Source organism: Podarcis tiliguerta (genome assembly GCF_965153285.1).
Source record: "Podarcis tiliguerta genome assembly, chromosome: 8".
NCBI lineage: Eukaryota > Metazoa > Chordata > Lepidosauria > Squamata > Lacertidae > Podarcis > Podarcis tiliguerta.
Window position 1 is genome coordinate 60,889,764 of NC_139541.1, and position 23,487 is coordinate 60,913,250.

A 23,487-nucleotide genomic window follows, 5' to 3' on the forward strand; every position below is an offset into this window, starting at 1 on the left:
ACAGCAAAGCTTTTTGGCTTACCAGTATCATCCCGTGTGAAAGCAATCAGCATGTTTGTAACTTTTATTTATTTACAACATTTTTATCTGTCCATTAACAAAAAAAATCTAGGTGGTGTACAGTTGTGTTTTAAAAAACAAAACAAAACAACAACCTTAAAACATAAAATGTAGCATGGACATATCACAACCAAATTTAAACCAGCATCAGCATGAAACTGGCAACAGAAAACAATAGTGCCAAAGATCTATAAAGCTCTAAAACTGAAGTAAACAAGTTTTTAAAAATGTTTTCAATTAAGTAATGCCATTTTCAACACACTGCCTCTTTCCCTGAACATTACATCTTCATGTAATAATAGCGTTACCTCAAATGTATTTATTTTCAACAAGAAAAACATGTTCCTTTGACTGCTTTGGTAATGCCTATGTATGCTAAATTAATGCTTTGCTTTCTTTTTTCTCTTTCTCAGTACGTTTCTGTACCTGAAATTCCTGGTAGTTTGGGCCCTTGTGCTGCTGGCTGATTTTGTCTTGGAATTCAGATTTGAATATCTGTGGCCATTCTGGCTTTTCATCAGGAGTGTTTATGATTCCTTCAGATACCAGGGATTGGTATGTATAACATAAAAGTGCTGGTGTGATTTTGTGTGTGTGTGTGTGTGTACCAGTTTTTGGTCACTTTCACATTAAACCCTAGCTTAGTGAAATGTGATGAGCTGCAGTAAACCTCAGGATTGTGTAGTTTACTTTTCTTCCTCCTGTACTGCTAAGATGAGGAGTTCAGAAGCTTTTCCTTAACTATGGTTGGTTTGTGTCATCAGGGTCAAACAATAGTTATTAACTATGAAGCCAGTCATTTTAATTATTGTACTGTACACCTTTTAAAGGTTTCTTAACACTGCTATCCATTGCCCTGATGTTTTGCGAGAGGGTGGTATATAAATACTTTTATAAATAAATAAAAATAATAAATAAAGCTGGCTTTTAAAAACTAATAGTAGTTATTAACCTCAGTTCCGAATCTGGATGACATGGCAAGCTGTGGTTAAGCAAAAGCAAAAACAAAAGCTTCTGTGCATTCCCTCCCAGCTGGTCTGAGACCAAGTCTTGCTGCAGCTTGTTCCTAATAAACTGTAGTTTGTCATAATATGTGAATGTGGTCGTTCTCTCTAAGCCTAACCACAGGGTTGGCTGAGAGGCTAAAATGGAGCAGGGGACCATGAGCTCCTGGGACAAAAGTGCAATCCATCAGTCAATCAATTTCACAATGGTTGGCATGATTTTTCTTCACTAATGCTGTTGATGGAGCAGCAGGCTTGCACACTGCAAGGAAACAAAGACTTCTGATAAGTATTTTTTGCTCAAACTGCAATAACTTAGTCTTCAGACACACTTTTGCCATCTTTGCTGCTACAGGTCTGAATATAGTGTCAGAAAGACCACTGTGGTGACATAGGGCCAAACAGCACATGACAAAAAGCATGTTTTATTTTTTAAATTGTGTGTATCTGGTTTGTGTGATAAATTGAGGAGTGACTGATATGAATCTATGGTAAAAGAAATGCCCATTTACAATGCAGTTGTTATCAGAAACAATGGTAACAGGAAAATATTGATAATAGAAGACTTGTCATTCATATAAAAGATTAATATAAAAAATTAAAAGCTTAAATTAGAAACCATTGCAATGCATTGTTTAAAGACTGTTCAGTGCAATTATTTTTAAATTTTAATATACTCTTTCTTCTGCCCCTCTCCCTTTTCTGTAGGCCTTTTCAGTATTTTTCGTCTGTGTAGCATTTACATCAAATATCATATGTCTGCTCTTCATACCAATACAGTGGTTGTTTTTTGCTGCCAGCACGTATGTTTGGGTACAGTATGTCTGGCACACAGGTAGGTCACATTCATTACACTTAACGGTAAATGTAAATCTTAGAGCATTATGCAAAATAATGGCTACTGGTTATTTTTTCAAAAGTCACGTAATCACAGTTAGATCAGCCTCCTGTTACTTAATTTGGTAGTACCGAATTCAAATTGTCTCTATATATTTGAATTTAGTCTTCAAATATACAATGTTGCCTTCAGGTTTAACATTTCCCAGCCCTCATCAATATTGGATATGTTTTATGTGTTTGCTGCCATGGGCTCTTTGAGAGGTAGGATGGGATATAGATACAATAATATAATAAAATAAACAAGCTTGCTTATATGAGAATGAACTCTGGAGTCTGAGGCCTGGCACTCAGTGTATTGTGAACTGCGCTGCATTTTTAGCATTAGGGATCTTGGCCTTTCAGGGTGTGCATTTTCTTTTTTCTTTCAGGGCATACTTTCCACATTTACTTGCATGCTGTAGAACTTATGCATTGCATAGGATTCTAGTGCGTATTCTAAGTTACATGCTCAGATCATGCAGGACACTGCTCTGCCTGTTGAATCTCCCTGCAAAAAAATGTACTGTGTCTTAGAACACATTCCAGGGGAAACTTCTACTAATTAGCAAGTTGTTTTTCAGGAACGTTTGCCTACTATGACTGCTTTTTTCCTTATTTAAGAATCTTAGATTTCTGATAGATAGTTTGCAAACATAAGGAGATCTGGAGGAAGATACAAAATTGTTTCATACACATACTTATGGTGATGATTCATATGCTACTAGCAGCACAGGTACCCTTTCCCCATAACTTCTTCCAGCACCGTGTTGATAACAATTGGGTGCAGAAACCATGTAGGTGGCTTTTTAAATAGCCACTTGTTTGGCTGCCTGTGGTCAATGAGAATTGTCTCCAGGCAACCATAGAGAGCAGCTTTGGACAACTGGAAGTGTGTTGGTTCTTTAAAGCTGTTGATGTGCCACAAATAACTTCACATATTTTTATTTAATATGGTCTGAGAAAGCCTTTCAGGCTTGTCTTATATGCAGTGAGAAACCATTGTTTTCCACTACAAGAATGAATAGTGATGCTGTCTCTTCTTTCATACCTGACACTTTCGATTTTAAATGAACCATCATTCCCTGTCACATTTGTTATGCAACTCTCATTTCTTTAAACCATGGTGTGCCAGAACAGAATCGTGGTTTGAAGGTGGTTTGTTCTCACCAGCCCTAGTTTCAGCAAACCACAGTTCCCTGATGTCACAGGAGCCATAGCTTAGTTTAAAACAGAAAGCAACAGCTTTCAGTCTCCTTCTTGCGGGTGTGAAAGATGGAGAGAGAGAGCACGTACTTTCTCTTAAACATACTATTTATATCAGACAGAACCTTCAGTGAACTCTCTTCAGTAACTGCTGAAAACATTTTTGCTTAGACAAGGCTACCCAGATGTCTAGAATGCTGATGTGTTTTTAGTTGATTGATGGTTTAAAATTTTTGAATGTTTTAAGTAGTTGTTTTAATTTTTTTACTAATAATATTATTGCTTTTTTCTTTATATAAACTACTTTGAAGATTTTTACAATCAAGCAATGTATATAAATACATACATACATACTATGACACCTCAACCTGTAAGAGGTCTACTGCAGGTATTACCAGTCTGCAACCATCACCTGAGGAATTTCATTCTGCTACTCTGCACTCTCACATTCACAAATGTAATCTAGTTCTTGCTATGAAAAACTTGAGAAAAACAAAGTGGGAAATGACTTTGTCCAACTACAATAGATAATCAACAATATATTTAATTCTCCTTCTAAACAGCAATAACAAGTTTAATCAGTCAATTAGATAATCAGAATAAAATAGACAAAGTGCTGTTCTCTAATTTATGGAAGCTAACTTCCCCCAACCACTAAATGAAAGATTCAGACCTTAAAGTCATATATATATTTGTTAAGGGAGTACTAATTTCCCTATTTTCCTAGGTCTTCACCTTTTGTCTCCAATCTATTGTCTTCATTTAATTTCTAACCACCTTCAAACTGATTACAGAACACATCTCCATAGCCAGCTGGTTTCAGAAGGGAAATGCATTTTAGTTCTAGATCGATCATAACAAAGCTTTTTATTTTATTTTTCTTAGTTTATAAAAGATATGTCTTAAGACTTCTGACTTCCTTTTGGATGTTTATGATGCTTGATTTCTGCCTGTCTGTCTCCAACAGAGAGGGGCGTGTGCTTACCAACAGTATCGCTGTGGATACTATTTGTTTATATTGAAGCAGCAATTAGATTTAAGGATCTCAAAAACTTTCATGTAGACCTTTGTCGACCTTTCGCTGCACACTGGTAAGTGTTCCTTCGCTGTCACTGTTTTTCTTTTTCTTTGTAGTATTCTCTCAGATTTATGATCTCATCTGTTATTCCTAAGCAGACTGTACTTTAACCATCACAGGTGTCAAGCATGTTACAACTGCATTTGGGAAAACTTAATTCTTCAGAGTTCTTTGAACTGAATAGTTTGTCATAACAGAGGTAGATTTCTCTATGTCAGTGTGGCAGGTGGGGGAGCTTCCCAGACATTCATGCTGAACCCTCATAAGCACTTTCTATAGATATAGCAATGTGCTGCTTTTTAAACTTGTGGTTTATTCATGGGCTATTTGCAAAAGGACTTTTAAACAGCAATACCTGTTCCCAATAACAGAGCAGACACACAGAGTAAAACTTACCAGTTGATGATCAGGGGTAAAATCCTGCTAGGTGGAGGTTAAATCCTGCTGCTTTCGCTGCCTGCACCAGCAGGGCAGCTGGGGCACACAGCCAATGTAGAATCAAGCCCTATGCAACAGCTGGTACAATCTTCTCATCAGAATGACATCAGCTGATTAGTGAGTGGGCCTCATGAGCCAAATTTGTCCCCTTGCAGGCCAGGATTGACACATAGGCTGGAGGTTCCCTACCCTTGGTTTAAGCCCTAACCCTATCCCCTGGATAGCTCAGTCAGTTAGAGCATGGTAATAGCAAGGTTGCAGGTTTGATCCCCCTGCATTGCAGGGGGTTAGACTAGATGATCCTTGAGATCCCTTCTATGAAGTGATCCATCCTCCAGATACCTATTAATTATGGTTAACTTTAACCCTGACTTAGTGTGGAAGGATAAATATTCACCATCTATTATATAATGGTCTGAAGACCTTAATACCTTTACAGTACTACATTTAAATGTACAGTGGTGCCTCGCAAGACGAAAAGAATCCGTCCCGCGAGTCTCTGCGTCTAGCGGTTTTTTCGTCTTGCGAAGCAACCCTATTAGCGGATTAGCGCTATTAGCGGTTTAGTGGCTATTAAAGGCTTAAGGGATTAGCGGATTAGCTGCTAAAAGGCTATTAGCAGTTTAGTGCTTTAGCAAAAGGGGTTGGGGAGCGAAAAAAAATTGCAAGAATCGCAAGACATTTTCGTCTTGCGAAGCAAGCCCATAGAGAAATTCGTCCTGCGAAGCACCTCCAAAATGGAAAACCCTTTCGTCTAGCGGGTTTTCTGTCTTGCGAGGCATCCGTCTTGCGGGGCACCACTGTACTTTCTATAGAAGTGCTATCAACTTTGTTTGGATACCTGTTCAGATATTTGGATGACATATATTGATCTCTGTGTGCAAATTAAGTTTGATGTTTTTGTTGTGTTTTTGTTTGTTTTTTTCTCCCCCTTTTTTTGTTTGTTCTTTCTTTAACAAATTGGGAATAAGATAATTAGTTTAAAAAACACCAATTCTTAGCATGATAACCAGGCTACTGTACTAGTTCTGCTTGTGATTTCTCCTTGCAATTTTACATGGCCAGTGTGTGCTGTGTATTGGGGGACTTTTACATATTTAATTTGGCTTTTTTATCCAATATATAATTTCCTTTTAAAATTGCTGCCCATTACCCAACAGCTTACCTTCTTTACATTTACAATTTTAAAAACTTGGTTACTTAATTTATTTGTCACTTTCATAGCGGTTAAAAAGGTAAAGGGACCCCTGACCATTAGGTCCAGTCGTGACCGACTCTGGGGTTGCAGCGCTCATCTCGCTTTATTGGCTGAGGGAGCCGGCGTACAGCTTCTGGGTCATGTGGCCAGCATGACTAAGCCGCTTCTGGTGAACCAGAGCAGCACACAGAAAAGCTGTTTACCTTCCCGCCAGAGCGGTACCTATTTATCTACTTGCACTTTGCCGTGCTTTTGAACTGCTAGGTTGGCAGGAGCAGGGACCGAGCAACGAGCTCACCCCATCGTGGGGATTCGAACCGCTGATCTTCTGATCGGCAAGTCCCAGGCTCTGTGGTTTAACCCACAGCGCCACCCACGTCCCTAGAATCTGCCATAGAGGTTACAGTTGCATTAATTGTTAGTGAAGTCAACATGCTTCAGTTGGTGGAATGAAGCCATGGACCACACCTTTTATTTAAATTAGTGGGTTTTAAAACTATAATTAATTTGGGTAATTAATGTAATTAAATGTAGAAAATTAATGTACAGTGGTACCTTGGGTTACATATGCTTCAGGTTACAGACGCTTCAGGTTACAGACTCCGCTAACCCAGAAATAGTACCTCGGGTTAATAAATGATACATACAGTGGTGCCTCACAAGACGAAAAGAATCCGTTCCGTGAGTCTCTTCGTCTAGCGGTTTTTTCGTCCTGCGAAGCAACCCTATTAGCGGATTAGCGCTATTAGCGGTTTAGCAGCTATTAGCGGCTATTAAAGGCTTAAGGGATTAGCGGATTAGCTGCTAAAAGGCTATTAGCAGCTTAGTGCCTTAGAAAAAGGGGGTGGGGAGCGGAAAAAAATCGCAGGAACTCGCAAGACATTTTCGTCTTGCGAAGCAAGCCCATAGGAAATTCGTTTTGCGAAGCACCTCCAAAACGGAAAACCCTTTCGTCTAGCGGGTTTTCCGTCTTGCGAGGCATTCGTCTTGCGGGGCACCACTGTATAAGATTTTGCTCTGTCATTTCTCTTGATAGCCTGCAGCGGAGTTATTCATGGTCCTAATCCAGAAGTACATTTCTCTTCATACGATTTGAAGTGTGATTATTTATAAGTGAATAGCAGGGCCATGTTGTTTTCTGTAGACAACTGTTTCTGATAAAGAATGTAATCCTGATTATACTATGTTTTGTGGCATGCTGGGCATTTTATTAGTTTACTTGTATTGCCTGTTAACAAAGTCCCCTCTTCTCTTTCTCTCTCAAGTATTGGCTATCCTGTTGTGACTTTGGGCTTCGGCTTCAAAAGTTATGTCAGCTATAAAATGCGATTAAGAAAACAAAAGGAAGTGCAGAAAGAGAACGAATTTTACATGCAGCTTCTTCAGCAAGCTTTGCCCCCGGAACAACAGATGCTACAAAGGCAAGAGAGAGAAGCAGAGGAAGGTAAGTTTTTGCTTAGCACAGACCTGGGGCAGGCATAATGGTTTGCAAATTTAGAACCAGCCTTGTTACTCTGCCTTTTTCCCACTCTTCCTGCTCTTAACCACGGGTTCTCAATCCAGATGCACCAACACAATCCACTCTTAACATAAACAATTGGTCTTGTCTCTGTGCAATCATGTTATTGGGTTCTGCACCTATGCAGGATGTCTTTGGAAACTTCCCTGCCCGTCTCCTCTCCTTTGGAGGTAACCATGGGCCATTTTAAGCATGCCCAAGAGAGATGAGGGCTTTCCCATTCAGTTCTCATCTGACCACCACAATAGCAGCATTGCTGGAGACTTTCCTTGGAACTCTCTTCTTATTTATTCATTTGGCTTATTAATACTCCACCTTCTGTATGTTAAGAAGAGATTCTGAAGCTGTTAGCTGTTTTATATTCTTGATTTCAATAAGATCAGTGAATTACTTTTCCTGGGGCAGGGTGAATATTTGTGTGTGTGTGTTTAGGACACTAGAATTTTCTCAGTCAATTTAATTAAGCAACTTAAAAAAACTTTTTTGATTTTTTAAAAGGATTACCTAATTAATCAGGATTACCTAATTAATTTAATGTATTTTAAAAATACAAGTATTTATAAAAACTGCATGTGAAAAGCACGATCTTAACCTCCTTAGCTCTCCTCCGTCAGGCAGGAGGGACTCCTCTGCTATGACACACAGGTTGGACATTAAATAATGGGAAAGTGCCTTTTGATTCCAAACAATCATTTTTAACATATGAAAATTAACCATAAATAATGCAATGAATAATATTTATTTAGCTAGGCACCCTACTTTTTCCCTTTGGGGAAGCAGGTTAAATGAGCTTTCCTTAGTATTTTAAATCTTGCTGAATATTTAAAGTTTATGAAAGTAGTTGCTGTATTGATTCCTGGGTTTATGCATCATGAGAACAGTCATATTGCAGACAACTCTTCAGGGTGCTTGAATGGAGAAATGTACTAGACTAGGGATGTGCAACAAAATGTTGTAGTGTAGAGTGCTGTTGTTTAGGATTACAGCCAATCCATTTCATTCCCTCCCCCAATTCAGTTTTCTGTGTTTTCCTCTTAATAGTCAGTTAACATGCTGTGAATGCTGAGCACACTCAGACTTCACTGGGCTGTGTCTAGGTTCTCTTCACCACACCACTCCCCAAAAAACAATTATATGTTTCCCCCCCAAATAATTTTGTACTTCTGCAAGCTTGGCTGAACCCCACTACCCTTGTGTGAAGAAAGTGTTGTTTTTACTAGCTAAGCAGCAGCACTCACAGTCTAAACATAGGAAATTGTGAGACCGGTGATACAATATTTCCTATATGTCCTATATGAGTTTCTGTGTGTTGAAAGAAACTGCTTGTTTATTTGTTTTCATATCCTTAATATGAATGGTGAGGAGGACATGAGGTTGAGAATATATGATACTTCTTATTTAAGTTTTAAATATTGCCTCTTTTCTTTCTTCTTTTTTGGTATTGCAGCAGCCAAAGGATTGTCTGATATGGATTCCTCTATACTTTTGCAACACAATGGAGGCATTCCAGCCAATAAAAAGTTATCTTCAACATTACCGGAACTTGAATATAGAGAAAAAGGAAAAGAAAAAGATAAGGATGCCAAAAAACATAACCTTGGAATAAATAACAATATTTTGCAACCTGTAGACTCTAAAATACAAGAAATTGAATATATGGAGAACCATATCAACAGTAAAAGATTGAATAATGATCTTGTGGGAAGTACAGAAAACCTCTTAAAAGAGGACTCATGCACTGCATCATCCAAAAATTACAAAAATGCTAGTGGAGTTGTGAACTCCTCACCTCGCAGCCACAGTGCAACTAACGGGAGCATCCCTTCTGCATCAGCTAAGAATGATAAAAAACAGAAATGCACTAGCAAAAGCCCCAGTGCGCATAAAGACTTAATGGAAAATTGTATTCCCAATAACCAGCTAAGCAAACCAGATGCACTGGTAAGGTAAGGTTGATATGTTAGTGACCTAGTTTCCTCTCGACTCTTACTTTCTCGCTGTTTCTTTTCCCAGTAAGTTAAAATGTCTTTAAAGGATTTGGGCTTGTGCATGGTTTGGATTGGGTTCAATCTATTCCTGCAGTATTGTTGTGCGATCAATCTCTAAAGAAATGAACTAGGAATCTGTGAGTTCTGTTCCTAGTTATGGCGTTAAGTACAGTAAGCTTACTTGGTGCAGAATTACACAACTATTTTTTCCCTGTGGTCTGCATAGGAAGGAACAATTAATTTTGGGGATCAAGCTAATGAGCACAGTTTCTTATATTTGCCTGTGCTTTGCATGCATTTGTATCTGGAAATACTTCTTACTTTTTCTAGTAGTGTTTTTCTTGAGGTATACAAAAATTAATGTTATTTCTTGAATATTACTCACATGCGAGAACTGAATAATTCTGGATTAAATGTTACCATCACATTTTCAAAACCGGATTAAAGACCCTGCTTCCTAATACAACAGGATTTTGACATGCTATAGTCTTCAAGCTGAAAGAATTTATTGGTTTTGTGTGTTTAAATGTTTCTTCCTGGAGTCGAATTGCAAGTGATGCATATATAGTGCACTTCATAGAAATGCTTGCTAGTAAATTCATCCTGTGGGTGGGAAGAGTGATGGAGAGTAAACATTATTAGCCATAAAATATGTACTGGAATTTATATAGAATATTTAAACCAGAAGTTACGTCTTTGTTTCCTAAGATTAATTTGAGATTAAAGGCTTGGTCTGGGGGCAATTGTGACTGTTGCTAAAACAACACTCATGCAAAACCTAAAATAAAAACGCTAGAACCCCAAAACCATAGTTGACTATACCACTCGCCATGTTGACAGTTCTTTCACTTTCTGGTGAGTATGGCAAGCAGAGTCCAAGCCTTTCTCCAGCTTTGAGCTGGGATTGTTCCAGTAACTGCATTGCTCTGCTCTCAGAAGCACCATGCAACTACACAGATTCTCACACTCTCCAGATTCAAACTGGAATAAAAGGCTGAGGCTTGTTGTTTTGGGTGCTGGGCTGCGTAGGAGCTTGGAGTGCCTTGGCAGCCCAGCACAAAAACAATCCCCTGCCTGAGTCCAAGTTTAGAACTGAAGAGGCGGACAAAGATCATCCCCGTGGTTGCAGGAGTAGACTCACACAACTGTGAGGGCAAGACTCTTCTATCTTTAGCTCCTAACTCAGAGCTGGGGATGGCAGTAGGGGCTTTCCCCTCACCTTGTACATACATATTTGGAAGTGAATCCCTTGAGCGGTGGGACTTGCTTCTAAGGCTACAGAATAATAGCGTCAAAGAGCATACTGTTATGGGTTTGCAGGGAGCCAGGATCCCCGGAAATTCCTGAGTGCCAGGTTCTCCCCATAATTCCTGAAATTTGGGTGTTGAAGTCAAACCAGCTTCCTCAGGAGCTGGGCTTAAAGTGGTGCCATGCAAGAACGAAGACAAGTGAATTGAAAAGTAGAACAAAGGTTTACAACATATTTTCAGAGACGTCAGTCCCCAACTCTGCTTTATTATTAAAGCAGAAGTATAGGCATTTCCAGATTATTTTACCTGTGGCATATATAATGAACGACTCCATGCTGAACTTAAGCAGGTTTGGGTCTGTTCAGTGACTGGGTGGGAGGCCGCTTGGAACTCAGGGCAGCAAGCGTGGAGTTTCTATGATAGAAGAAAAGTGGGATAGGAATGTACTTAAGTAAATAACATTTAAAAATAAAATTCAAAACAGCTTCCAAAAAACCAAAACATAATTTAAAATACCATAAAATTACTAAAGACAAACTCAATAAAACCAGTAGAAAAGAACAAAGCATTAAATGATAAGTAGCATAACAAAATCTGAAAAGCAGTACTGACATCAGACTTTGTGGTTTGTTAAAAGTGCGTGCAATTATTATTATTATTATTATTATTATTATTATTATTATTCAAAACAGTTTTAACCTGTGGTCTAAAACTACAGAGCCAGCACAAGGTGAACATGTCAGGTGAGGGTGTTGCACCATTGGGATGCTGCCTCAGAAATGCCCCTCCTTCCAGTCACCCTAAAGTAACTTTCAAAACTGGGGCACCAAGAGGAAGGCTTTGAGGATCTTAAATGACCTAGCATCCTTTGGCAATTAACATGGAAGAAAAGCACTGAAATGTGAAACACTGTACAGTATTAGTTTGCCTCTGTAACTGAGATTTAGCAGCTAAAAGCAAAACGTTTGGGGAACAATTATCAGCCAGTGTTCAGTGTACCATCATTGTTCTGATTATTACTGCTGTTTGTGTTGCTTTGGTGCAGAGAGCATGTTTTGCAGCATCCTCCTTTTTCTGCATTTGTAGTTGTTTTCGTTCACCTGTGGCACTGTAAAAACCATGTTTCTGACTAATGGGAAGCAGTGAAAAGAGTCTATTTTTGGTCAGTTTGCAGTAACTTATTGAAAACAAAAATATTGTCATTTGTGATAGTGTGTATTGTAAAGCACCAGGACGCAACTGGGCCATGTAGAACCGTTATAAAAATAGAACAAGTTGTACAAGGCCCAGTTGCATCCTGGTGCTTTACAACACACACTGTAGCACAAATGACAAAAAATATATTTTTCAATAGGTTATATTTTTATTGTCTTTTATTTGTAATTCACCAGGAACAATGTGGCTATGAGCAGAAATTAGCTGCTTACCTGTTTCAGTGGGGCTTTAAAAAATATTCATTTTGGCTGGCTCATGCTTTAGATTAGAATGATGATATAGTATTCATTAAGCATACTTTAACTCTTAATTTTACATTGGGAAAGATGTGCCCCAGCCCTACCCTAGCACCCCCATCCCATGTGCCCTGCCCCAGCCCTGCACAGAATTTCCTGTATTGAGTGGGAAAGGGGGCTTCAAAATGTGTTAGTAGCTTCTGCATGATCATTCAGCTGAATGGAGTTAGAACCCCCCCCCCTTCAGATGCATAGCTCTCTCACAGGGACTGAGATGTTGTGAAAAAGACGTGCATACATGGCCACTGCTCTCATCACATGTTCACTTTTGAATGCCTGAAAATGAATTGAGGGTGTAGCAATTAGGGATGGACAGATATGTCAATATGTGTGCCGTGCCACCCCTTCTTTACTTCTGTGGTAATAGGCACTTTTAAAACAAAATTGTCTCAAAATACATGTTTGTTTAAATGCATATTTTCCTGGTTATTTCTGCTGCTGAGGACCACATTGCTAAGTTCCAGTGTGCACACCAGTCCAGTCCAAGTGTTGTGGGTCAGGGCATTCATGAAGACTGAATTCCTCAAGCATTCCCTGATAGCAGTGTGTGAATGAAAGGCGTAATGATATGGGGGCTGGGCCTAGCTTGATTCCTCACTTTCCCTTTCATAAACTTTTGAGTAGCGTGTGATAACACAATAAGACAGACTTGCATGGTCTCCTGTTTTGTTAGGAATTATGCCCCCCAAAAAACACTAACTGATTTTCCAGTTTACAACAATCTTGCAGTTTGAGACTGGCCACTTTAGATAGATAGATAGATAGATAGATAGATAGATAGATAGATAGATAGATAGATAGATAGATCTGGACCTACCTGATAACCACAGCCAGAATTTTAGGACTAGGATTTTTTTTTCTTCTGTTTTGCATTTGCTTTAAACACAAAAAACAAATCATGCTTGCTTAGTATAGGCTCGTATTCTCTTTTTTCTCACCTAAACATGACTGTTGTGTTGCCAGAGTCAGGCTGCAACTGTGTTTCACCTTTTCCCCTTCAACTTGAGTTGCACCATTGGGTGTGAATTGAACTCTGAAGGTAACTGGAGCCATTTGTGCTTTGAAGCGGGGAGGAGGGGCAGGCAGCCAGGACTGAAAACCATTTTCATGTGCAATTCACTTGGAAGTTTTTTGTTCCTTCCAGTGCTTGACTTCTAAAAGGAAAGGTGCCAAAGTTTAATTGCTTAGAAATCTAATTCTCTGGCTGTGAAGTTTTGGCCCTGAATAATGGCTCTGTGTGTGTGTTTGCACGCACCAAACGAGATCTAATGGTGGCAGCTGCACTTGTTTATATGTCTGCCCCTTTCATAGGAGCCAACTCCTAGAGGCCAAGGTCCCTTTGGCCTCCCCAATAAAATAGTTGAGGGGGCCAGCCCCCCCCCCTCGGTTGATAGGCACTGCCATTCAAATGGTGTGTGCACACCATGCCTTGTGAACGATTATGCAGGGTGGGGCTTACCTGCCCCCCTTTATGTATAAAGCAAAGAGGGGCATGTAATTTTTATACCAAAGGGAGCATGACAAGTGAAGGGTGCTGAATCCTGCCCCTCATCTTTACATTTGGGGCCAGCTCCAGGACTGAGGGGGCTGTCACCAAAGTATCCTTTGGTGCACCCCCTCCTATGTTGATGAGTCCTGGCAGGTTTACCTGGTAGGGGAGGTTGGCAGCATTTTGATAGGCAGCTGGTTATGAAAGCTGCCACTTTGATTTTCTGCAATGCTCCAGAGTGATGGTACATCAGGAACATTGTAGAAAATTAAAACAGTGTCTCCTAGGCATCATTTGAGAGACCTACCTGGGCTCTTAGTGCAGTGTAATGACGGTACTTTGCTTTCCTGCCTGCCTGCCTGCTTTTGATCACACCAGTCACTTCTCTTGCAGTCTGATTCCAGTGCCAGATAAGCCACAAGGCTGGGAGGAAAGTGCCTGCAACGACTGCCCGTGTTGAGGTTAGATTCATGATGGGGCAACATCCAGCTATGTTCTCTTGCTTGTCCTTTTTGGTGTAATACTTCGGTTCTCCTCCTACTATACATGAGCAGAAACAACACATGAATAAACAGACTGGACTGCTCCCATCATGTCTAATTTGGCCTTGAAAATATAGAGCAAGTGGTTTATTTCTCATTGATGAGAGACAGGCATTCTTCTATCTGCTCAAAGTCACCGTCTTGTCTCAGGGAATTTCACCTTTGTAACTGTATCTGAGAAAAAGATACGAAATGCTGACCTTTCATTCATACATATATTTGTAAGAATCTTGCATATGTGTAAAGGGCTACATGGAAACCTGCCCTTTAATAAAATGGGGTAATTCCAAACCAGCAATTTTCCACCTCTACGTGTTTTTTAGAAAAGACTTGAATAACTTTTGGACTTGAACTGCTGCAGGCTACCTGTGTGCCACAAATTACTAACGTAAGCATGTGTGGGCAGGCAACTAGTAGCTTTTATGGACTTGCTTGCAAGGCTAGAATCCAGTTCTATATACAAGCAGTTCTGACAGCCAATTTATAGAGTTTTCAGTAAATTAATAAAGAGCTATTGAAGATGAACTGTGTTCCAAAAAATATATTAAATCAAGCACCCTTGGCAAGCAACATACATTTTGATGGGTTTAAGTAGCTTTTTATCTCAAAATGGCAAGAAAACATTTTTTATAAGTGCTGCATTTTATTTTAATGATTGATAGTGCCTTGATGAATAAAGTCAATTGCCTATGTTGGTAATTGGTTGTGCATATATTACTGTTTTTCTTTATTTGTATCTCCCTTAATAGCACATACCGGCCTCTCAAACCAGTTCACACATCTATAAAGTCACCAGTAAAACCCTGATTAATTAGCTTAGGCGCTGTGGGTTAAACCACAGAGCCTAGGGCTTGCCGATCAGAAGGTCAGCGGTTCGAATCCCTGTGATGGGGTGAGCTCCTGTTTCTCGGTCCCTGCTCCTGCCAACCTAGCAGATCAAAAGCACATCAAAGTGCAAGTAGATAAAGAGGTACCGCTCTGGTGGGAAGGTAAACGGTGTTTCCGTGCGCTGCTCTGGTTTGCCAGAAGTGGCTTAGTCATGCTGGCCACATGACCCGGAAGCTGTACACCGGCTCCCTCGGCCAATAAAGCGAGATGAGCGCTGCAACCCCAGAGTCGGTCACGACTGGACCTAATGGTCAGGGGTCCCTTTACCTTTACCTCACCAACTCTACTTTGCCTGTTGTATTAGATGAGCACCGCAACCACAGAGTCCGCAACTGGACCTAATGGTCAGGGGTCCCTTTACCTTTTTTACAGTCAATTACCAGCAGGATATCCTTTGAGAATGTCCTTTGAGGTCCTGTTCTCTGTCCCATCCCTCTCTTTCCGCTATAGGTAAAGATAGTTTCAATGATATATTATCCCCTTCAATCACAATTTTGTGCTTATAACCTTGTACTTCAAGTACAAAATACCTGGCACATTCACATTCCCAAATCCACATTCATGGAGTCCATGTGATTGGGGAGGTCGTAGGGGAGAATTCACAGAAGGGTATTGCTAAATTCCCTTCAACACCCAGCAGTTCTTCCTGGCAGGTTTCCTTCTCTGGCAATCTTTCCCTTAGTCAGTCTTGATTCTGGTTTCATAGACTAAGGGAGGGAAAATTATTACCCATTTGCAATGAGAATTAGCAGACAGGGAAAAGAATTAATATACAACCTTTTATTTCAGTGGCATTAATCACAACCAAATATGCAATCCTAAGATCCCCCTCAATTTGATGAGAAACTCAGGTATAGATTAGGAAAGCAAAAAGAGGAAAGTTGCTGTTGGTTGGTTGGTTGCTTTGCTTGCTTCCTTGCTTGCTTGCTTAATGCACTGTTACTTAGAATTGGCTTTGGACATGGAAAATGAAAGTTCAAATTCCCATAGTAATACTTGCTGAATGGCTGTGGACAATTTGCTTCCTGTTGGCCTAACTCATTTAAAAGTATTGTTAGACTAAGACCTGACTTGTATCTGACAGGGGTACCATCCGGTTGGTGGCCAGTGGGTAGAGTCACATACCCCAGACACATTTAATTGTACCTGCCGCAGGCATTGGCCCATGTGCGTGTAGCGTGTGCACTCCAGCAGCACACCAGATGTGTGTGGAATACTTATAGGAATAACGGCTTTACTCATGAGCCGTGCCCTGTATAAATTGACCCCAATGTGCCTCTCTGAGGTCCTTGGTTGTAGAGTAGGAAACAGATGTAGCTACCTCCAGCAATTTCCCCTAAATTAGTTACTATTTCAGCAATATATATATCTCTCTTTAAAGAAAGTCACAGATCACACTATGGTGATGTTTGTCATTCGAAATTTCAGTTATCTGAAAGTGAAAGAATTATACCCAAACCTCACCGCATAAATACTGATTCAGATATCTGAACAGCCAGAGTTTGCCCACTTCCTTATTTGTTTGTCTTTTGCTGGTTGGCTGGAGCAGTTTAGGGCAGAAACCAGGGAGGGAGGGAGTTTGGACAAATCATGGGTTAGAAATGTCCCCATAGGAAATAATGGAAATCATCAGCCCATTATACAAATGCTCAACTAACGAATGATTTCTTAGGAACTCATTGTGTTCAGTTAGTGGTACGTATGTGTATAAGCCAATATATTCTTGTCCTTTGCCCTCTTTTGTTGACTCTTCCACCCACAATCACCTAAGGGTCTCTAGATCTCTTAAATCAGGAGTAAGGAAGCTTTTTCACCCAAAGGCCACAAATGCCCTTCTGTGCAGCTTTCTTTGTACTACATGCCCCTTGTGAGAGGAGAGGCAAAAGTGGCTGGAGCAACAAATTCCCTTTCTATAGTAGGCTAGTTTCTGTACTGAGACTCTCACACTCCTCTCTGTTCCAAGGAAGAGAAATGCATTATCAAAGTTGAATGACACATTCCAGCCAGGCAAAAACAGTAGTGGGTCAAAGCAGGGCCTGGGGAGAGTCCAGAGGGCCTCATTTGGCCTTTGGGCCTAAAGTTCCTCATCCATGTCTTAAATAATTCTGTCCATTCTCCTCTTCTTGGAAGACCATTCCATAACACTTTCATCTCTCCCACTTTTGAGCTGCAAGCTGTCTGGGTCAAAGAACTATCACCTTTTCATTTATTTTTTAAAGGCCAGAATGCACTAGTGGTGCTGCACACATCATATACCTCTTCATAAGGTATCTTTAGAATAGAGAATGATAGCAATATCCATACTTTAAAATTGCATTGAAAATGGATTTGTTGTTCCTATTTTCTTCAATATCCGTATTATGAAATAAAGTTCATTTACAAGCATTTTGTGCCCTATAGACTAATATTGGTTTCAAAGGAAGAAATGTTCTTTTTCTGGTATATAATTCTTATACTGCTGGTTGTTTTCAAGCCAAACTTTGCTGGATGTTTTCATGTTATATTTATAAGAGATGCACATCTCAGGAACGGTCAACCCAGGTTACTTATCTCTTGAGTAATCAGCTAAAACGTTGAAATTGGTTGTGTTTTGTAATGGCTCCCACAGTGGACTTTTATTGTTACAACTAATGAAGCAAGTAATATCTGCTATTAGCTTAAAATATAGGGTATTTGAGTTATGCAATAATGTGCAATTGAAGGTAAGATTTACAATATCCTTTTATCAAAATAATTTAATAAGGAAGTTGTTCCTTAGAGTTGTATTGTAGTTTATTGGCTTACGAGTTTACTTCTCTAGTTGATTGTTTTTATGTCAGATTTCTCTGTTGTTAATCTGATTTGTCATGTTTCTTATATGCAGTTGTATCCTTTTAATACCCAGGTTCTTGTGTCTACAATAAAATTTGTGGCTCCATAGGAACTTGAAAGGCTCTGAAAAACACTTAACGTTCTCTTTTGCTGTTTCCTATTTTCATTACAATCTGCAATATTGTAATTCTGCAAAAGGAAAAATTACATTTTGCATGTGATTTGAGCCCAGAGTTCAATCCTGTCATTACTCAAATAAATGTGGTTTATATATGCAGTGCTCCTTCCACCTGAATTGATATACAGTGGTACCTCGGGTTAAGTACTTAATTTGTTCCAGAGGTCCGTTCTTAACCTGAAACTGTTATTAACCTGAAGCACCACTTTAGCTAATGGGGCCTCCTGCGGTGGCTGTGCCGCCGCCGAAGCACGATTTCTGTTCTCATCCTGAAGCAAAGTTCTTAACCTGAGGAGTCTGTAACCTGACGCGTATGTAACCTGAAGCGTATGTAACCTGAGGTACCACTGTATGGTCTCATACTGTAACTACACGTTACATTCCGTTGTGTGTACCAGTACCCTAATAGCTACTGCTTCTAGATAAAAGCTTCAGAAGTGGGCATTTTGGAGTAAAGGCTGTGGAGACGGGTGTTCAGCTGTTCTTCCACTGCAGATCCCTCAGCTGTTTTCTCCCATCAGCTGCATATTTGCAAAGATATAGTGCAAACATTATATGGAGGCCCACAGAGGATAAAGCTGTTAGGGAACAGGATAAGCACCTCTTTTCTTCTTCCAGTTGCTTCTCCACAACCAGCGCCTCTTCGCAAAGCTGCTTTGGCATAATAGAAACAGCCAGAGGGGTTTCTGTTCTCATTTGCATGTGTAGCTCTGCTCTCGTGTTTGACAGGATAATAAATGTGCTTGTTTTATGGTGGGTGAATGACAGGATCATAATACCATGGTGAACAAACCAAATGTGTGAGCTGTACTATCAATTCTTTTGGCCTACCTAGCCAAATAATGTTGGCAAAAGAATGGACATTTGTAAGCTTTTGTTGTCACACAATAGTTCTTTCTCCCCCAAATATTTTAAAAAAGCAAACCCAGGGCTTTATAATTTGGTGCACTTTGCTAAGGCCAGATAAATAGTTTTTGCAAGGTAGCTCCAATATCAAACGCAGGGTAAATATACACTTTTTTGTAGCTACGGCCATACCTTCCCCACACCTTATGTTGCATATTATGTCAGATGAGGGTCAGGTTGGCATGGTTTGAGAGAAATGGCCTTACAGGCAAAATTGGAACCTGTGTTTTCTCCAATTAAGCCCAGGGTAGAGAGTGCTGGGCTGGGTGGACTAAAGGTCTTCTGTATTGTACAGTAGCATCAGATGTTCATACACTAATAGGCTTGTGCATATGAGTGTTCTTAATCATTCCACTCCCTCTTAGCCTCTGCTGTGCCCTCTGTACTAACCATTGGGCCGTTAGAACTGGCCAATGTGATTTGGATCTAGGGGTCTTAATAGACCACAAGCTTCACACGAGTCAGCAGTGTGATGCAGTAGCAGCAAAAACAAAACAAAAAAACTAATTATATTCTAGTCTGCATCAACAGAAGTATGGTGTCCTGTTCAAGGGAAGTAGTAGTAGTGCGCTATTCTACCTTGGTAAACGTGTTTTTGCTGACAATTAAAAACAGTGTTGTTCACCCAAGCATTTACTGGACAATAATTCTTGGCTAAGTGGATCTTACTGTGATTTCTAAATGGAAGAGTCAGACCAGCCTTTCTGTGAGAGTGTTCCATAAACAGGGCTCTGCCACCAAAGAAGCCGGTCTCTGGTTGGTGCACATTTTATCTCTGATATCTGCAAAAGGTTTTCTGATTAAGAATTTGGTGACTAGGCAAGTTCATATTGTGTAATTCTCAGCCCTGGCGTGGATCAGGGAAATGTATGACAGAATGATGTCATTATATGGATTACGTGTTGCATGAAGCTGCCGTCTAACTGTCTTAAGGCTTAAATCTGTTACAATAGCCAGTGAATGGTAAGTTAACATCTCCACAAGCAGTCACTGAATGTCCTTTGGAAAAAATGCTGGCTACCAACTGACAACAATGCATTTCTAGATGCTCCGGGTCTCTTGATCCTTCATGGCATTCATTTCAAAAGGGGGTCTCCAAATGCAGTGGCCTCCCCTCCCCTAACTTATCAAGCATTCTGAAAATGTAGATATGGGAGAGGGTCTCTCAGTCCTTACTGGTTGGAAAAGATAAGGCTCAGTGTCTCTCTCAGTTTTTCTGGAGAAGTGTGAGGGAAGTCTCTCACTTCACACAAGACTTTGGAGATACTTGGGAGCAGGAGAGCATCTTACTCCTGGTTGTATCCAGTCATGGTGTGAAGTGAGAAATCAGTCATCCCCCTCTCTCAAATCATCTGTGCATGTCACAGCCTTCGAAGGAGGGAAGTCAGTCACAGCTGCAAAAAAAGGGAGGCTACCAAGCCCAACAAAAATGTTTGAATTATGCATTTTAAAAGTTTCAGTTCAGAATTCCTCTTCAAATGATGTGGGCATTCACTCACACGGTGGAAATGTGCGCCCTGACCCATGTACATTCAGACGTAAGCCCAGGTAAGTTCAGCAGGGCTTACTTCCAAGTGCATAGTAACACAGCTTTTGTTTTCTAGATTAATTCGGGCATTGTAAGAAGATCCATCATCACAAAACTAGTCTTGAGGATTTACAGTATCTTTCACATTTATTTGTTCTCCATTCATTGACCAAAACGTTTCCCTTTATGTACTTACTAGCAGATAATGGACCAGGGGCAGAAGGGCCCATGTAATGTACTTTTATCTAGTAATGTGTTGTGTGTTTATTTTTAGACACTTGTGCCTGCTAAGCAGCCACAGTACACATAGCAGAATTGAATACAGCAAGATCAGGAAACTTCTCAACTGACTACTGTATAGTCTTAGGAAGCAATTATAAGCTGATTGTTGTTCCCTTAACCATGCGTAAAATGGTTTTTAAAAACAATTTTTTCCTTTGAACAATTTTTACTATTTGTATTTTCAGGAGAAGGAAATCAAATGGGGACAAACCTATGCATGAATACACAAATATTTAAACTCTCTTCCAGCCCAAACTAGCTTTTCTCCTGCAAGGTTCCAGATAGCCATTTAAAAAGGGAGGAAACCTAGTGAGGAAGGATGTCTGTATGTAAACTAGGAAACTTCATAGCTGGTTGTCTTGTAGATCATTAGTGGGCCTTCAAGTGAAGTTGAGCTCCGGTTATTGAGAGCTGGACTAGCAAATGAACTGGCAAGTCCTGGTTCAAGGACCCTGAAGGCATACTCTTCCATTGTCTCCCGAGACAGAGGGATGCCAAAATCTATAAATATATGAGTAGTTATGCCTAGAAACTTGAAATATTATTTATAACTCTAAGGCATGATTTCCAGATTAGGAGTCAGGATTTATCACAAACAGATTAACAGACCACAGGCATTTTGTGGGCGTGGGTTATTGAGTTGCTGGTAGTCTCATTACCTTGGCACAATGAGCAGGTAGAATCTGCTGTCATTTGAATTAATGCTGCTTTAACAATGTAATCTAATTTGTTTTGGGGGGGTTTCCCATAATGAGATTGAAGTATTAGGAAAGTAAGCAAACTGTTTAAGAATCAGTTCTAGCTTTTGTGTTCTTGCATAACAAAAGGATATTAGCATATGTTAGTTTTACTTTAATCCTCCTGATGCTTTCCAAAGTGGGTATAAGGGATAAAGCATATTGGAGAAACAGTTTTTCTTTCTTATATATCCTTACGTTTCATCTCTGAGGACATACAGAGGTGAAAGAGAACTTTTTAAACTGCCCAAAATAGGTAGGGGGTGTGGAAGAGAGAGATTGGGTCCAAGGAGGGAAATTTTCACAATGGGGACAAGAAAATGAATATGTGAAAAAGAATTAAGGTTATTTTCCATTGGTTCAGGCTAGGAAGCTTTGAGAACAAAGGCTTGTCATTAAGAAAAATTTGCTGTTCCCTCCCTAAACCCCTGGGATAAGCAGTTGTAAATCTATAGAAATTAGGAACTTGAAGAGTGATGAAGTAACTTCATGTGGTAGGTCCCAGAGACAGACTTTTGGGGCTAGTTCCCCTTTGTAATCTGGTTTGAGACTTTCTCCAGTAGATCCCAATACACTTTTTCCTATGCTGCTTTAGTAAAAAGCCAGTGAGAGTCAGTGCTATGATGTAGAGATTAGATTGTGGGACTATAGCTGAATTTGAATTGCCACCCAACCACAGGCTTGTTGTAAAAATAAAATGGTGGAGGAAGGGAGAACCACATGCCCCATCCTAAACTCCATGCAGAGTGAGATAAAAATAAACTACCCATATGCAAACCATGTCAAGCTGATAATATTGTCACATTTGAACTGGGGAAGAGCATCTTTATTTTTTCTGCTGTATTTATAGACCACTTTTCAGCCATACAATAACAGATCAAAGCAATTTGCAGTCAAAACTATTCAGGTCTATTCAAATCTAAAAATAAATCCAGAGACCAACAGGCAAAAAGCCAGTCAAATCATAGCAGCAGGAGGACAATTAAAATACAACACCAGAATAAACAAAACAGAAGCAAAAATAGCTTGCTTAATTTAATTGCTGAAGCCATGGTGAGAAAGATAAGTTTTCCCTCTCTTCCCAAAAGTGAAGAGAGACTCCTGTCAGTTGGTTAGAGTGTGGCGCTGATAGCTCTACCTGTTGAACCTTCAAGGCAAGAACCTGCCAAAGCATGGTCAGGTACTAAAACAGGCATAGGCAAACTCGGCCCTCCGGATGTTTTGGGATTACAACACCCATCATCCCTGACCACTGCTGTTAGCTAGGGATGATGGGAGTTGTAGTCCCAAAACATCTGGTGGGCCGAGTTTGCCTATGCCTGTACTAAAACCTAGAAGCCACACACATTCTTGATTCCCTGTCCCTTTTTGCCCATTGCTGTCCACTCCTCCTCCACAGTGTTAAGTTTAAAAGAGGTACATCCCTTCTTCAAAGGTATCACCATTTCATCCCTGAAATATGTAGCCTAAAAGTCTACCCCTTTCTTACCCTAAATGCACTTTATTATAATTGGTCACTAACTAAACATTTGACCTGAAAGACAGGTTGTGAGGCTTTGTACAACAGGAATAGACAAGGTCCATGATTCAAATACGTACATTTGCATTATATCCAGATCATGAACACTGTCCTGAATAATCCACATCCTGATACCTGGGGTGTCAATGTGAATATAGCATTCGGCAAAGCTGCCATATTTGCATTATGTAAACATGTTCATTTTCTGGAATGTACATCTTTAGGTGACTGCTGCCTGACTTTCTAGGATGTGTGGACAGAAAAAACGAGTCACATTGTTTTTCCTATAGTAGTAGGCACAATAGTTAAGTATTTGATTAAAACACTGTTAGACTCTTGTTAACTAAGACAACTAATTGGCTTTAAATGCCTATCCTCATTCATATTTAGATGCTATACATTGTGTTAAAATGTTTTAGCGCCAGGCTAAAAGATTCTATGCAAACTGACATTTTATTTCTAAATAAGATGTACGGCAG

The 23,487-nt window shown here is 39.9% G+C and overlaps 1 protein-coding gene across 1 annotated transcript in view; it reads left to right on the top strand.

Moving 5' to 3' along the window:
- MACO1 (macoilin 1) overlaps positions 1–23,487 on the top strand; it is a 60,574-nt gene that overhangs the window by 24,099 nt on the left and 12,988 nt on the right. Inside the window, exons 2-6 of the mRNA XM_083455235.1 lie at positions 474–615; positions 1,773–1,899; positions 4,114–4,237; positions 7,126–7,304; positions 8,827–9,325. Coding sequence (XP_083311361.1) covers positions 474–615; positions 1,773–1,899; positions 4,114–4,237; positions 7,126–7,304; positions 8,827–9,325 — 1,071 coding nt within the window. The remainder of the gene's footprint in view (positions 1–473; positions 616–1,772; positions 1,900–4,113; positions 4,238–7,125; positions 7,305–8,826; positions 9,326–23,487) is intronic.